At 38.2% G+C, this 15,887-nt stretch overlaps 1 protein-coding gene across 1 annotated transcript; it reads left to right on the forward strand.

The window, feature by feature from the left end:
• The first annotated feature begins 995 nt into the window (after nt 1-995).
• Nucleotides 996-14,757, forward strand: LOC115804688 (sodium- and chloride-dependent GABA transporter 2-like). Its single transcript, XM_030765195.1, has 15 exons — nt 996-1,122; nt 5,144-5,326; nt 5,620-5,754; nt 6,146-6,286; nt 6,772-6,859; nt 6,961-7,093; nt 7,365-7,499; nt 10,568-10,671; nt 11,991-12,115; nt 12,248-12,360; nt 12,610-12,747; nt 12,906-13,008; nt 13,334-13,434; nt 13,818-13,988; nt 14,626-14,757. Exons 1-15 carry the CDS (start codon nt 996-998, stop codon nt 14,755-14,757), a joined length of 1,929 nt encoding a protein of 642 aa, XP_030621055.1.
• Nucleotides 14,758-15,887: the final 1,130 nt, after the last annotated feature.

Raw genomic sequence — 15,887 nt, forward strand, 5'->3', positions numbered from 1 at the left:
GAAGAGAAGCGAGTAAGTGTGGCAGTTGGACCACTACAATGGAATTACAAAGAAATTGTGCTTTGCAACCAAGTAATCTCTGTTGGTCATTCCGATTTCCCAAATCAACAAAATACATTGCATAGCCAGCGTGGGCTACGCTTCGCCCTTCTTCTTAAACATTATCATGTTACGAACCTTACGATCTAGACATAAGATGGTGGCTGGTGGTACGGAGTGACGTCATAACCGGGAGTCAAACATTAATCCCAAAATAATGGCTTTGAGCCCCCTTGTTTACGATCGAGAGCGTATTTCTGTTTTCCAGAGTTATTGTTTTATTGTTCTGTTTTCCAGAGTTCATATGGATCAGCTAAAGAAAAGCAGGTGATACCCCCCTCAAACATAAATACATCTACCTGCACAAATCAACGAGACTGTATATTAGAGGCAAACTGGGTTACCGCTGCAGTGGCTAACTTCTCTCTCCATCTTTTGGCATAACGTGCAGTGTTGATTAGCATAGATATTCTGAGAACCAAAAGTCGCGCTTCCGGCGCCCCGGGTGCAGACTGGTTTTATATTATTCTTAACGAGTTTGCACAAACAAGATGAAAAATATGTCTGCAAAACTATTTACAGTATTATGAATGAATTGTAGTTTATTGGAAGCATTTCGTGGTGTGACTGATTTTACTAATTGCATTAGCAGTATACAAAGTTAGAGGTGCACTATTTGATAGATTCCCCCTCTCCCCCTACCTTGGACTGGAAGTGGGGAGACCTGAGGTCAACCGAACTCCGCCCTCCCCCCCATCTGGTATTTCTGAGTAGGAGACAGGCATCTAGCTCACAAACTAGAAGCAGGGCTCCCACTCTGACAAGGTTATTTGATCCACACCGTGACATGATACTATTGATGTGACGTGCAAATGAGCGATAGAATACCGATGGCGCAAATATCACCATTTCCATTTTTTTTTTTTGTGTGGGCGCCCCGTGCTGCCCCCGACAAGATGCCGCCCTGGCGGCCGCCCATGCCGCCCATCCCTAAACCGCCCCTGTATACTCCCATAAAGACATTTAAGATCAATGCTCATATCATCTCTGTCATGATAGGCATGACCCATGGAGGCCATCAGTGTAGTGTAGTATTGTGTGTGTTCAGCTGACACCAGCCTTGAGCCTAATATACACGGTCTGCAAAAACAGAGAATACCCTTGAAATGCCAGACTAGCAATGCTGCTTTGGCTTCTTATTTCGTCTGCTATACTGAGGAATACTCGATCACAGACACTTAATCGTGTGGCCGTCATTTGATGTCTCTGTCACCTTAAAACATTAAAAGTCCAAGATATGTACAGCCTAAAATAATAAAGTACACTAGTAACCCAGTTAAGCTGCTTTCTACACCCAGAGGCTGGTTTATTAAGTACACCACATCTACAGAGAGTTAACCTAAAGGCAGATGTGTAAATTTGAAAAGATGCTGATTTATCCAGGTACTGTTCAGCTGAATGTTAAAATAGTCAGAACATGTGACGTAAGCGATTATGAACACAGTATGATTACACATGCTGGATCTGCTAGTTTCATTAAGTGGTCGTTCTTCTGGGCATTTCATGTATTAAGTGTCGAGGGTTTACTGAGAATGGTGCAAAAAGCAAAACAAATCCAACCAGTCTTACTGGTGAAAGAGCTTGCTGATGAGAGAAATTGAACGAAAAAGGCAAGAATGGTGCAAACAGGTTATAAACAGGCAAACAATGGCACATCACAACAGTGAGGTGGACGCTAGCATCTCAGTATACACATCACATCTGTTCCACGGGACCACAAAACCACACAACTGCATCCTATTAATTAACAGAAATAAGCAGCTCCACTGGATACTGGACAACATTGTGCCTCATTCCAGTTCCTGCTATCATGCCGATGGCAGACTCGAGATTTGGCACAGGCACCATGAGTCCATAAAACCTTCCTCTCTGGTTTCTGGTATCTTCTCCTGGCACATGTTAGATTCCATGTGTTACATCAGTCCATTAAATCATGCAAAGTTCCAGCTTTCAGCTTAAATTTGTTACACAGGTATTATGTGAGATGTCCCAAAAACCTCAGAAAAACAGGACCACTCATACAGAAAAGGGAATGAATTTACCCTTGTCACTCACCGTGAAGGATTTTTTTAAACGAGAGTATCCTCAACTGGTTACTACTGGGGCCCTTCAAAGTAAAAAAGCTCCACACCCATGTACTAGTTTATTTCACTTCATGCTTAGCCAGCTTATTAACTTAACTTTGTAGGCCACATATAAAATGGTCATTTAGTTACATATTTTTATGACATATGGATGGTTTGGCCATTTGAATTCCACATGTTTGTAGGTTTTCTGTTGATTTGTAATAGTATGGCATCATGGCAGCCTGTGCGTATATGACAGAAATTTGCTTTATAACCTTATGCAGGCTCTGATAAACCAGATCAAAGGTGTGTCACATAAATGTGATGGGGTGGAAATAGATATGAACTGCACCCATCATTGACATGTCACCTAAAAATTGTGATTAATAAAGACTTTCTTGAGTGATGTGTGTTATGTTCATATTATGTGACCTCATTGTCATGGCGGAGTGGTGCAGGACCCAAGCACAAGACACAAAGATGGTGGTGACAAAAAAGGAGGACTTTACTTACAAAATGAAGATAAATTAACAGGAACAAAAGCCAGTAACAAAAAGGTGCAGCCTAACAGCATGTATACAAACACAAACAACGATAGAAAAAGGACAAGGCAAACACAAGGGCTTAAATACAGAAGGAGAACTAAACAGGGCAAAACAGGATTGGTTCAAATTAACGAGGTTAATAAATGGGACAAACGGGATCAGGTGAGGGGCAGAGACAGACACAGAACAGGAGCACAAAGACATATCAAAACAAGAGTCAAAAATGAGGGGCAGGCTGTGACACTCATGATCGTTATAGTCATTTAAGTGCTTGCCTTGTAGTAGTTGTGAAACATGCAATCAGTGGCTGGTTGAGCTTCATTTTAGAAATTTGTGAGTATTCACATCCTTGCATTAGAAGCATGCAGTGTAAACAATAACCAACTCACCAACACTAAGTTAGAATTTAAAGGAAAAACATTAGGACCATATTATGGTCACATGGTTAATGTTTAGCTTTGGATGACATAAATTGGGTTTGTTGGGTTTATCACCTCTCTGTATGCATGCTGTGCTCTCTTGTTTTAAAAGAAGTCTCTGCAGGAGCCCTGATGAAGGACATCCAGACTGAAGATAGTGAGCCACGACCCTGTTCAAGACCAAGGTCATCCCTGTGCTGCTGCTAGACTCTCTTTCTTATTATTAGTTTTTTTATGAATAGTTTATTTTCACACAGACAGCCTTGCACTGAGGGATGATCAACCTTGAAGACCGGAGACGAGTCAGCTACCTCCACTGAATATTTTTGATTAATATTCCAGCCTATACTGTTCCTTGTGCATGATGTAAAATGTGACTTGAGGTTATTCTGTGTCAGGCATTTTTCCATTTATGGTATTGTTTTCATTGTTCAGCCAACCAGTTGTTAGTATTAGATGAAAGCATGGTCTTGTTTGTTTTTGCCCAAGACTATATCTATAGAGATTCAGAACATTTTGGGCACCCTTCTTCTCCTTTCCACTACCTGCTGCTGTTCTAATGTGCTCTATCTTTATTTGCAATAACACACATGCTTCTTTTGAATTGTAGAGCGCTCAATATACTTTACTGAATTTTATAATCATCATACTCCGACTCCTACCTATTATTATAACCACTGGCGATTCTGAGCCACCTCCAGCAGCTACCCTACAGATGCATGGTGTGAGTCTAGTCAATAGTTATGCTCCCTAACTCTGTTCCTCTGGACCTACAAATTATAGATCTCTGTCTTCCTTAACTCACCTGATTCAGCTAATAACAGAATTGGGAAATGCTGATCTACATCTAATCATATGAATAAGCTTACACACCTACATTTATTAAATATTAAGTACCTGCCACGCTTAAGGAAAATTACAGTTTATTTTTAAGAACTGTTCTTATGAAGCTTATGCAAATCTCACTGATGCAAATTTCAAGTGAAGAAAATTTGTTGCCTTGGACACTGCGTTCATCAGCTTGCTACACAACCAAATCCCTTAGAACTTTGACTTGGACTTCCAGGTAGGTAAGTAGCTAGCATATTGCTAGTTTTTTAGTATGTCTGCTATGTAAATTTGGAGTTGATCTGTAATTGCTTGAAATGACAGCAGTCTATTTGCATATGATATATGAGCTTAATTTTGATTTATACTGTTACGTAAGCTCGTATAAACGGTCATATATATATATATATATATATGTATATATATATGTATATCACATAGCTGGCTTGTGTCAGTCTAGAGGTCCATAGTCCATGTTCTGTCATGGAAATACATTTATCAGCATAAATTTATTCCCTCGTGCAGTAAGGATGCTATATTATATTTTGAGAATAATGGTATATTAACAATTGAAAACAGAGAGGAACTATTCAAAAATACCCATCAGGGTCTTCTCGGTGCTTATCGGAATAAATAACAAGTCACAATACAGACCTGTTTTTTATGAATGTCTAGCACTGCTCAAACCAAATTAGGTAAAATTCATGTCAGTACAGATACCAAAACTGTCACTACTGAAAAAAAGTATGGAGGACCCCCTCATGATAATACCATGTGGTTTTCGATATGGTCTTGCCATATGGTCTTCTGACACAATGTCCCTAGTTTATCTTAAATTGGCCAAGTAACACGTTCATTTTGCAGGCATGTCTTTGCTTATGAAACAAACTGAATTTATTAATTTATTTTTTCCAATGGGTTGCGTGCAACTCAGCCTAGCTTTATTAACTTCTCTTGGATATCTCAGGGCTTATGAGCTTCAGAGTCACCAAGTGCATTTGTTCATAATCTGCCTGAAAGCTTTGTTTCAACTAAACACAACATCCTATGAGCGTCATCCTATCCCAAAGGAAGATTCCAAAAACTTTGAAAATACTTTGAAAATATTTCTCACAGATTAAAATAATAATAATAATTAAAAAAAAAATCAAACTCAAAATTTTGCATTATATTTGACGGTGTGTAGCAAAGGAACAGATGGAAATGGCACAGATGAGACATGTAAAGAATGAAACAAAACAGGAGGAGAAAACTGAGGAGAGAGGACAATGGGGCAGTAAAGTGGAGTTCCTCTTGGCCGTGGCAGGAAATGTGGTGGGTCTGGGTAATGTATGGAGATTCCCCTACCTCTGCTACAAGAATGGTGGAGGTAAGAGCACAATGATACACTAATTATGTTCAAATGCTACCAAGAGTTTACTCCATATCTTTTCTGCACTAAAATAAAAAATGATGGATGTCTATATACCATTCACTACAGTACATTCACCAAGTTACTTTTAAATTAGACTAACAGGCTGCATAATAACTGAGGATAAAAACGTAACATTTCTGGTCAAAAATGTTTATTTTTATTGAGGTCATTATTATGATGTCCAGACACCACTACATGTTGTTTTTCATGAGTAGTCTGAGGTGGCCGATGCCACAAACTGTTTTCAGGTGCATTTCTTGTGCCTTACCTTGTGTTTGCGGTGACGTGTGGTGTGCCCTTGTTTCTGCTGGAGACTTCTATGGGACAGTACACCCAAGAGGGTGGCATCACATGCTGGCAGAAGATCTGTCCATTGGCTGAAGGTGAACATCAGAAGTACATTCACATTGTTGATGGAAAATTTGTTATATAAATGGAAATCTGTTTGGTTTAATGTATAGCTAGTTGTTAAGTGAAATGCAAACTATGGCACTGAGAGGCACTACCCAGAGATGTTCTACAGCAGCAAAAAGGGCCATGTTGCAACCTGTAATAATGGGCATAACATAATAATTGTGAATATCATATTAATATAAAGTGATGAAACCTGTGATGTAACAATCTCAGTTTTAATCATATTAATTTAGTGTATTGTTCACTGGTGTAACATTATGAGCTGCTTTACGGTATAACATGTCACTAGATTTTCCATGATTGTGGCACTTCCCCACAGCATCACAACAATAAATGTCTTGTCTATTATTCTGCTTTCAGGGATTGGCTATGCTGGCCAGCTAATTATGGTGTATGGCTGCATTTACTACATCATTCTTCTCTCCTGGTCACTTTTCTACCTTGTCTTCTCATTCAGCTCCCAACTGCCTTGGGCCAGCTGTGACAACACATGGAACACAGGTGCTCTATAGATCTGAAACAATGTGAAATGTTAGTTGTTGTGTTGTGAAGTTGTGAAATAAAAATAGATCATAGAAGTACCATAGGTATCTGGTATGGTGACAGGTCGAAAACAAATAGTTTCCATTATACATGATTTGTCTTTTTTTATAGTCAAATCCCCAAAATGCTTATAACTTTGTAGTGTACATTATGCTACACTATATTAGTCACCATTAATAGAGTATAGTCTGAAACATTCATATTTATTCCAAAATCTCATACCACATAAAAATGAAAAATGATCTTGAATGATAAAAACTGGAAGAGCTGACCTAGTAATCTGTGGTTAGCATCATTGGACAAATTTACTTTCCTCAACACCAGGGTAGCCACTACTTTATGTATTACAGAAAGGCAACAAGCTGGATTTTTAGGTTTGACATAAGCTCTACTTATTAACTAAAATGATGCAAAGTAATATGTGTTTTTTTTTATTCATGCAGATCATTGTGTGAATGTTGTTGCAAAAAACCTGACCCTCAAGTGGATGAAACAGACCAACTCAACATCTGCCACCACCGAGTTCTGGGAGTGAGTCTGACGCAACACATAGCCGGCAACAGAACCTTGACTCTATAGGATGTGAAGTTAATGCTCAATCACAATCATCTCATTTGTTCATTGTATCCCAGGAGGAGAGTTCTGTCTATCTCAGGAGGCATTGAGCAGATGGGCGGTGTTCGATGGGAAATCCTCCTGTGTCTCATTGCAATGTGGGTCATCTGTTACTTCTGTATTTGGAAAGGAGTGAAGTCCACAGGCAAGGTGTGTGTGTGTGTGTGTGTGTTCATATATACTACCAAATTATCTGATCCTTATAAAAATACAGCTTCTCTTCTTTAATCCTTATCTTTTCATTTGAAAGACAACAGCAGCAAATTTCAAAAGCCTGGAAATTTAAAAAAAAATGCTACCACACTAAACACACTCTGTAACTTAACAGTAGGTCCGCAGAACAAGAGAAGTGATTTTTACATTAGTCTTGGGTCTTTCCTCATTGCAGTATTTCCTCACGTCTTCCTTCTTATGTGAACAGGTGGTGTATTTCACAGCCACCTTTCCTTATGTTATGCTGCTGGTGTTGCTGATTCGTGGGCTGACTCTTCCAGGAGCTTGGGAAGGAGTCATGTATTACCTGTACCCAGAACCATCTCGTCTCGCTGACCCACAGGTATCCCCATACTGAAGAGCATCACTACCTGAACTCTGACAAGTAGCTCAAGGTCTAAGTAACAGCTCAACATGGACCACAACAGCCAAATCTTCCATATTTGTGGTTTGTTTCTCCTTTGTAACAATAGCACATGTTTAATGTGACCAAACTACTCAGCAACATTTTGTACAGAATGATATTCTTAGGTGTGAGAAAGATGTCAGTGGTTATTAGACAAAAACTATGGCAACTCACTGCTTTATCATAACTGAGTGCTGAGCCATCCCATGGTACATAGACATAACTTCACATGTGCTTCTGATAAAAGGTGTAGGGCTGAAATTGACCCCTTCATCATGGAGAAATATAAAGACAGACAAAAAAGCCTAGACAGAATATACAGGTGTTTGTATTTAACAAATGTACTGCTTTGCTCCCCTCTGCTTCTTTGACCCTTCCCTTTTCCCTTTCTGTTCTTGCTCACCAGCAACACACAAGTGAGAGACTGAAAAACACTAAACACTTTATCATTCTTTGTATCCATTTTCACAATGGATAAAAATGAGAGGTTCCATGTGTATTACATGTGTATTACTTTGGCAACATAGTCAACGTCATTGGCCACAATATACAGAAAGAAACAACAGTAATTTACAAATCTTTATGTAGTTCGATAGCTTCAGCTAATTTACCAAAAGGTCTGTTATACATGAGCCAATTTGGAGTCTTAATGTCTTTTAAGTTGGCCAGTGTCAGCACTTACAGCACATCCTGCCAGCTGTTCCTGGGTTTATGTGGTCCCTTCAGTGGCCTCTTGTCCCCTCTCCTGTCTGTCTTTTGACCTCCCTTTTCACCCAGTTTGCTTGACTTTGAAATGAATCGTGGCTAAAGAAAATGTGTCTGCCTTTAAACATTAGCTCCTACTTTGTCTACAATTCTTATCTACAGTTTTTGTGTTTGCATTAAATTGAGAAGGGCAGCATCGACTGGCCCTGTATGGCCTTTTGCTTTCTTTATATATATGAAGAGAGTGGGCAATATGACCTTTTCCTGTACCGCTAAGATGTCCTTCAATAATTTCTCGATAAAGGCCGTTATATCACCACTTCATGTAAACATTGTTTTTGTCTCCGCTTCCTTTTCAAATATTCAATCCGTTCTTGAATCCTATTTGGGTTTTTTTAGCCGTTTCATTATTTTCGGATGTTTTGTTTCAGCGTCATCAAGCTCACCAACCCTGGTTTTCAACTTCGCCACTCTTACGTCTGTTTTCTCCACATCCAGGCGTAACTGTCTTGTTTGTTGCAGGGTTTTCTTTATATCTCATTCTGTGTCTGCTCAGAAGTCTTCGCACTCCATTCTAAACTCTTTGATTTTTATTGTTAGGGAGTCCTTCATGTCAGAAATCATTTATTTGATCTTGCCCCCTTCTTTTAGATGTCATTTTAAGTTCAGTTTATTACACATTTTAGTCATAGCTGCAGAGTGGAAATTCCGATTTCAAAGTTAGTCTTGCGTCATTTTAAATATTATTTCCTAGTTATCTCTAGTGCTAGAAAATATTATTTTAAATAATAATTCAAAACAATATAAATAAATAATAATATAAATAAATACAAACAAATACAAATTAAAATAATATAAATAAATAATAATAAATGATTTTAAATCATATTTTCTATTATTTACAGTTCCCTCACAGCCTTTGCCCGGTATATCAATATCATAAACATTTAGCCCACTGAGAGGACTAAGAAACTAAGAAACTGAAAAGTCAGACTTTCATCTTTTTGGACAGGGGCAAGAGTTTGATAATCAAACAATACAGGCTAAGGATAGTCTAAATCTTGAATCAAGTTATGTGCAGTCTTCAAAGATCAAAATAGGATAGCTTTGATTCCTATCAGCTGGACAGTCTTGATCCTTTTGGAGGGGTGAACTGTATGACTGTAACCATGACAATGTAGGCTCTCAGTCCAAGTTGGATGGTAGTTTTCTTTTTTTTTTTTATCAATGATAGGTGCAATTCCTGGGCAGCATGGTGGCACAGTGGGTAGCACTGTCGCCTCACAGCAAGAAGGTCCTTGGTTTGATTCCCGACTAGACGGGCAGGGTCCTTTCTGTGTGGAGTTTGCATGCTCTCCCCGTGTCTGCGTGAGCTCCCTCCAGGGGCTGCGGTTTCCTCCCACAGTTAGTTGAATTGGAGACACTTAATTTCCCCTAGGTGTGAGTGTGTCTGCACTGCGATGGACTGGCAACCTGTCCAGGGTGTTTCCCCACCTTTCGCCCAATGAATGCTTGGATAGGCTCCAGCAACCCCCGTGCCCCAAATTAGGATAAGTGGGTTTGAAAATGAGTGAGTGTCAGTTCCCCCCTTATTGATTAGTTAAACATGATCTGTGTCTGCTTAAGCCTGTGTCTGCTTAAATGAGTATTGTATTTAACAGAAAAAGCCATGGCAGAAAGCCAGCCTAAATCACAATTTTCTACCTGTGATGTAATATTAGCCTATTCACTCAACTTGAGTGAAAAATGCACTTTCTGACAGAATTTTAAGGCTTAGAAATACTTACTGAACGTTTCACTTTCTTGTCTCAAGCTGATTGCTTTACTCGTTGTCCTATATAGTCTTATGTCTGTTGTCCTATACCCACAGTACTGCAGGCCTGCATATATCTTAAAAGCATGGCACATGATTAAGTGAGCTTGCATGTGTTTCTCTGAAGTTATAAACTTGTTGAATAACATAAGCAAAGGCCATTTGGGGATAGATATCAGCTATTCAGATTGCTGACTGAGGAACTGCTTTCATACGAAGATAACCACTCAGTGTGCAGCCTAGTATTCACAGTATGTAATATGTATAACGGTGTATGTAAAAATGTATAATACTCTTTGCGTGGAGAGGTCCATTATTATTATATGTTTTTTCATTATTTTTGCATAAATTACATTTTGTGTTATTTGACAGTGAAACATTCTTGCTTGGAATATGACTAGAATATGACTAATGTAAAACATCTCACTCCAGCACTCTGGGTTGTAGTCTTGAGTTATGTTGTGATCTGACTGTGTTGTCAGAGCAGGTGTGGCTGGAGGCAGGATCTCAGATCTTCTTCTCCTACAGTGTCTGTGCAGGTATACCTACTGTGCTCGGCAGTTACAACAAATACCACAACAACTGCTACAGGTGAGTTACTGCATTACCAAATATCAATAGCTAAAAGCAGCTGGTGTAAGAAGCGTTTGGCAATGTATTTCCAGCCTTTAAAGTACAGCAGAATATAAGCATAATTTTCTTTAATCAGTGTGTTCAGGGTGGCGCTTTAGTGGTAAACTGTATAAACTAGACCTGACAACATGGTGTTCAACAAAGAAGTTTTAATTAGAGAGCATCATTTAAAAGTCAGAAGCAGCAAATTCATAATGCCTGCAATACAGTAAGAAATGTACAGTCTGCTTCAAATAACACAGTTGGTTGGGTGCATGGAAAACCACAGCAAAATTCCTGCATTGCTGCATTCCTTCTGAATTTAACCACCTCAGAATTCCCCAAAATCCATTTCAGTTAAAGTTGATATATATCATAAATCTGTCCATCAGTTACACACAGGTTCACAAACACACACCATATCTTTTTAAATGCAATAATTTTGGGAAACAGCAGAAGTAATTTTTGCAGATGCAGCTGTGCTATTTTAAAGCAGTCATACAATACCATGGTAGAGGCACTCCAACTCACACAATGCCACAGATCCCAAACCAAAAAGGGGAGCCCATCAAATGTGGTGTATTTATGGGAGGCCCTTCCCTCTCCTGACTGTCTGAACAGCTGGATGCAGTTACTAAGAATGTCCTTCAATCATGCCTCCAATCTGCTGACAACACACAGAACACAAAGAGTCAGTGAGGACAATACTCATCACTGGCTTGTTAGTATGAATTAAATGCATCTTATAAAATGTCCTATCATACATATTAAACTCTTATCACCATTAGTACATCAGTAAGTTTACATATAACACTAGTGCAATCAAGTCGCTGCTATCTTCAATTAAAACAATTATTATTATTATTATTATTATTATTATTATTATTATTATTATTATTATTATTGATGTTGTTGTTGTTGTTGTTACCAGCAACAACAATAAGAATAAGAATATGTATTATACTAATATTGTTGTTGTTGTTGTTGTTGTTATCAATAATAACTCATTGTATTATAACAGCTGAAGCTTAAGTCTTTTAAACACATCAGTAATATTTAAAACCATAGCTATTTTTCAAAGCAGTAACTGTACAGTTAACAGTGGAGATTTTAAGGAACATAACTGGTCTTAGAGTATCACCTCTTTCAACAAGCTGTGGTGAATGTAAAAGAAGTTAGATGGGTTTAAGAGTGCAAGTTAGTTATCAGTCATGTTAAACCTGCCCTGCCGAGAGACTAGGTCTTTTGACCTCTCAAGATCTGAATGTAAACTGTATTCCTTGTTTGTGTTTTGACAGGGATTGCCTGTTGCTTTGCCTGCTGAACAGTTGCACCAGTATGGTGGCTGGTTTTACTGTGTTCTCAGTGCTGGGATTCATGGCTCATCAGTATGATGCCCCTATAGATGAAGTGGCAGAATCAGGTACAGCCTCTATACAATATCACTGAGAGAATGAATAAAGCATGACACACAGCTGAATAAATACAGAATATAGCATACAGAGTATGTCAAGTTGCTGTAGAAACCTAAAGTACATCTGCCCACCTCATTCAGGTCCTGGTCTGGCATTTGTTGCTTACCCTGAGGCAGTAGCAATGATGCCACTCCCTCAGTTATGGTCTGTCTGTTTCTTCATCATGCTCATCCTATTGGGCCTGGACACACAGGTAAGTACAAGAATGCACGAATACAGACAATTGCTCATATATACACAGACACATACACACACATAGTGTATGTCATAAACCAAATCAGAGAACTATTACATCTTTCATTACATCTTCTTCCCATAAATTAAAAAAAAAAAAACTTACAATGATCAGAGATTTGATTGTTTTGTGAGTGACATAAATCGTTGTCTTGCTTCCTTCCAGAATTGTGCTGTAGTTATGATGCATTTTTTCCCTTTTTTATAGTTTGTTGGTATGGAGGTTGTCATAACGTCTGTGACAGACCTGTTTCCTTCAGTGCTCCGCAGGCCTGAGCGCAAGGAGTTCTTCCTCCTCCTCTTCTGCCTCACATGCTTCTTCTGTCAGTTTGTCATGGTGACAGAGGTGATTAAAAAAATAGAAAAGGAAGAGGAAGACAAAAATGGAAACAGGGAAATAGAGAGCAAAAAAACAGAGATTTTGCTGCTGTTTTAAGCTTTAAAAATGTCTGTTTCAGACAAAACAAACGTTAAATAAAAAAACGTTTGTTTTATGCTCTTCAGGGTGGAATGTATGTCCTTCAGATAATTGACCACTACGCTTGTAATGGAGCATGTCTCATCTTCATTGCTGTTTTTGAATCCCTTACCATTGGCTGGATCTTTGGTGGGTTCAACATAAACTTCATGAAAGCCTACAACAAACAACCCTCAGTGCCATTCAGCGAAGACATGTTCTGTTGGCTATTAAGAATTAACACACCCTTTCATTAGAGGAAAACACTGACTTCAATCTTTAGAGGAGATCTATTTGATATCTTTAAAATATGTCATCTTTTTTTTGTTCTGTTTTGTTTTAGCTCTGATGTTTGTACAGCCCTGTTCCTTTAATATATGTTTAGTTTATGGCTTTTGATGAGTTTTATAACGGATAGCCTAAAGTTTCACTGGTCTGTTGTGCTAATGACTTTCACTGATCTGTCCACCATCAGGGGCTGAGCGTCTGTGTGAAATAATTGAGGATATGACTGGGATGTATCCTAACATCATCTTCAGACTGTGTTGGAAATACCTTACACCTCTAGTCTCTCTGGTGTGTCTCTGTCCTTATATGGAAATCAAACAGATAAAAAAAACATCCTGCTTCCACTACCTCACAATGAGATGGGTTTTTAAAGGAGTTTTAGAGGGTTGTTTTCATCAAAATATCCTGAATGTTTTATAACTAACTTGGGTCTGGTTGACTACATAAGTGAACCCACAACTTACCTCATCCATGTGTTTTTTTAACAATCCTGTTTTTTGTAAATATAACCTATGTTGAGCAGTTCTATCTTTAACCCGAAGTGAAGGTAAAGCTCAAAGCTATAGAAGAGTATGGTAATGAGAACACTCTCAATATAGGATATTCACTTAAAATGGTCATCCATCACCTGAATGCCAATTGTGCAATCTTCTGTTTTCTCCCTTCCACAGGGGACTTTCATCTGTTCTCTGGTGGAGTACAAGCCGTTAACGTTTAATCGGCTGTATGTGTATCCAGACTGGGTGGATGGTCTTGGCTTGCTGTTGGCTCTCTCCTCCATCCTGCTGGTGCCAGGCTGGGCATTTGGTCGATTATTGACCAGCAAAGGCAGCCTGAGACAGGTAGGGATTGAACGGCATTGGAGCATCACCACCAGTACTCCATAAATCAGATTTTCAAAGCAGTTTTACTGGTATAATATTCATGAGGTATGACAAAACAAAACAAAAAATCTGTTGTAGCTGCATAGATGTCAAGTGAATGGCTTTATTCAATGTAGCCAAATTTGCCTCATGAAAAAAACTGTATGATTTTAGTCCTAAAGCAAGATGAACAAGACTGTAGACTGTGATGGAGGCTTTTGCTCTAACCCTCCATTAGCACAGCTGAATCAGCTGATCTTAAGTTCTCAATACACTTTTATATATTAGAATTAGGTTTGTTGGATAAGAGCTGAAATAATATCCTGAAAAGTGTGATTCCCTACAATGAGGTTTATTTGATTATCAACAAAAACCTATCAAAATATGTTCACAGTCTGAAATGAAAAACAGTGAGAAATAAGAGTGAGCGAAGTGACACAGAATCAGATCAGTCTTTTGATTGGTAGTGTTGGTTACTGTTTATCATTTTTAAAATGAGTGGTTGGTCATAATTCTGTCATTCATAGTCAGAGTGAACATTTATTACTGAAGAATCCAAAAGGAATTGTAAGCAGTGGTATATTATTTATTATTATACATGTATGTCCCATTGCAGCGCTGGCTTAAACTGTGTTGTCCTGACAACAACCTCTCTTTGACCAAGAAGCAGAGGGCTGAGAAAAAGGACATGATCTTGGGCTCTGAGATGGACAATTTAACCACTACAGAGAGCACCACTGAATACTAAACCTGGTAACATGGTAGAATAAAAAACAAGAAAAAAGAAAGAGTTGGAGAACTTAGACTTTTAACTTTCCATAACTTTCCATGAATCATGCGCGAGAAGAAAACGGTGTGCTCTTTGATAAATTTAAACTGTGTAGCCTTTAAATTATGTCCCCAGTGACATCTCCTTTGACTGTGTCATCTCAGTAGATGAATGATTTTCAAGTAATTTATTTTCACTCTTCAAAGAATAATGATTGGAAATCCTGTAATATCTTCTTCTGATTACATGTACAAATATTGTTCATTGTGCATGTGGAATGTTTGTGATTTGTTCTCTGTCATTTTTGTTTGTTTGTTTGTTGGATTTTTTTGCAGATATATTAGGCCTATTTTGTGGTTTCAATTAAATTACTTTGAAATCCTAAAAGGTTTTCGTGGAGCATATATAGAACATAACATTTTGATCTTGTAGCTGTTGTGAAATTGCATAGAACAAAACAATGTGTATGATGCACACGAAAGGTAGTTTTTGTTACCGTTTTTATTTTCATTCAGGCAAAAATGCCTCTCATTCTTGTTTTCCTTTTCAAGGTCTGACTATGAAGAACTCCGCTAGGCAGTACATTTTGGAGTGATCCATGTGTGGATTATTCCTTTTTTTTGTTGTATTTGTTTTTTTTATGTCAAGTTCTGTAAACTTCATGGGTGCAAGTGTAGCACCATGATAAACTTAGCTTCTTGGACTTCTGTTGAACTTTAACCATTCTGCCACTCATTAGAGCCACTAAGACATTGTTGAGACCCACTGCACACAACAGTTGGTGTGAAACATTATGTGTGTACTGGAGCCACAGATACACACTGATTCTACACTGTTTTGACTTTTGAGATATTGTGGCTTGACTATACCACAGTTTGGAATGATCATCTTGCGTAGTCTGAACCTTATTATATTATTGAAGTATTTCAGTAGACAGATTATATATGACACATAATATTATATTATTACATCACATGTGCATGTTACTTACACTCTTTTTTAAAAAAAATGCTGCATGCAGATGTAAGTTTTTTCATATTTTTTTAAGCATTTATTTTAACACCTTTAACACCATATACAAGACAGTTCTGTTTCAAACAAGTTTTACA

Source organism: Chanos chanos, chromosome 2 (genome assembly GCF_902362185.1).
Source record: "Chanos chanos chromosome 2, fChaCha1.1, whole genome shotgun sequence".
Classification (NCBI taxonomy): domain Eukaryota; kingdom Metazoa; phylum Chordata; class Actinopteri; order Gonorynchiformes; family Chanidae; genus Chanos; species Chanos chanos.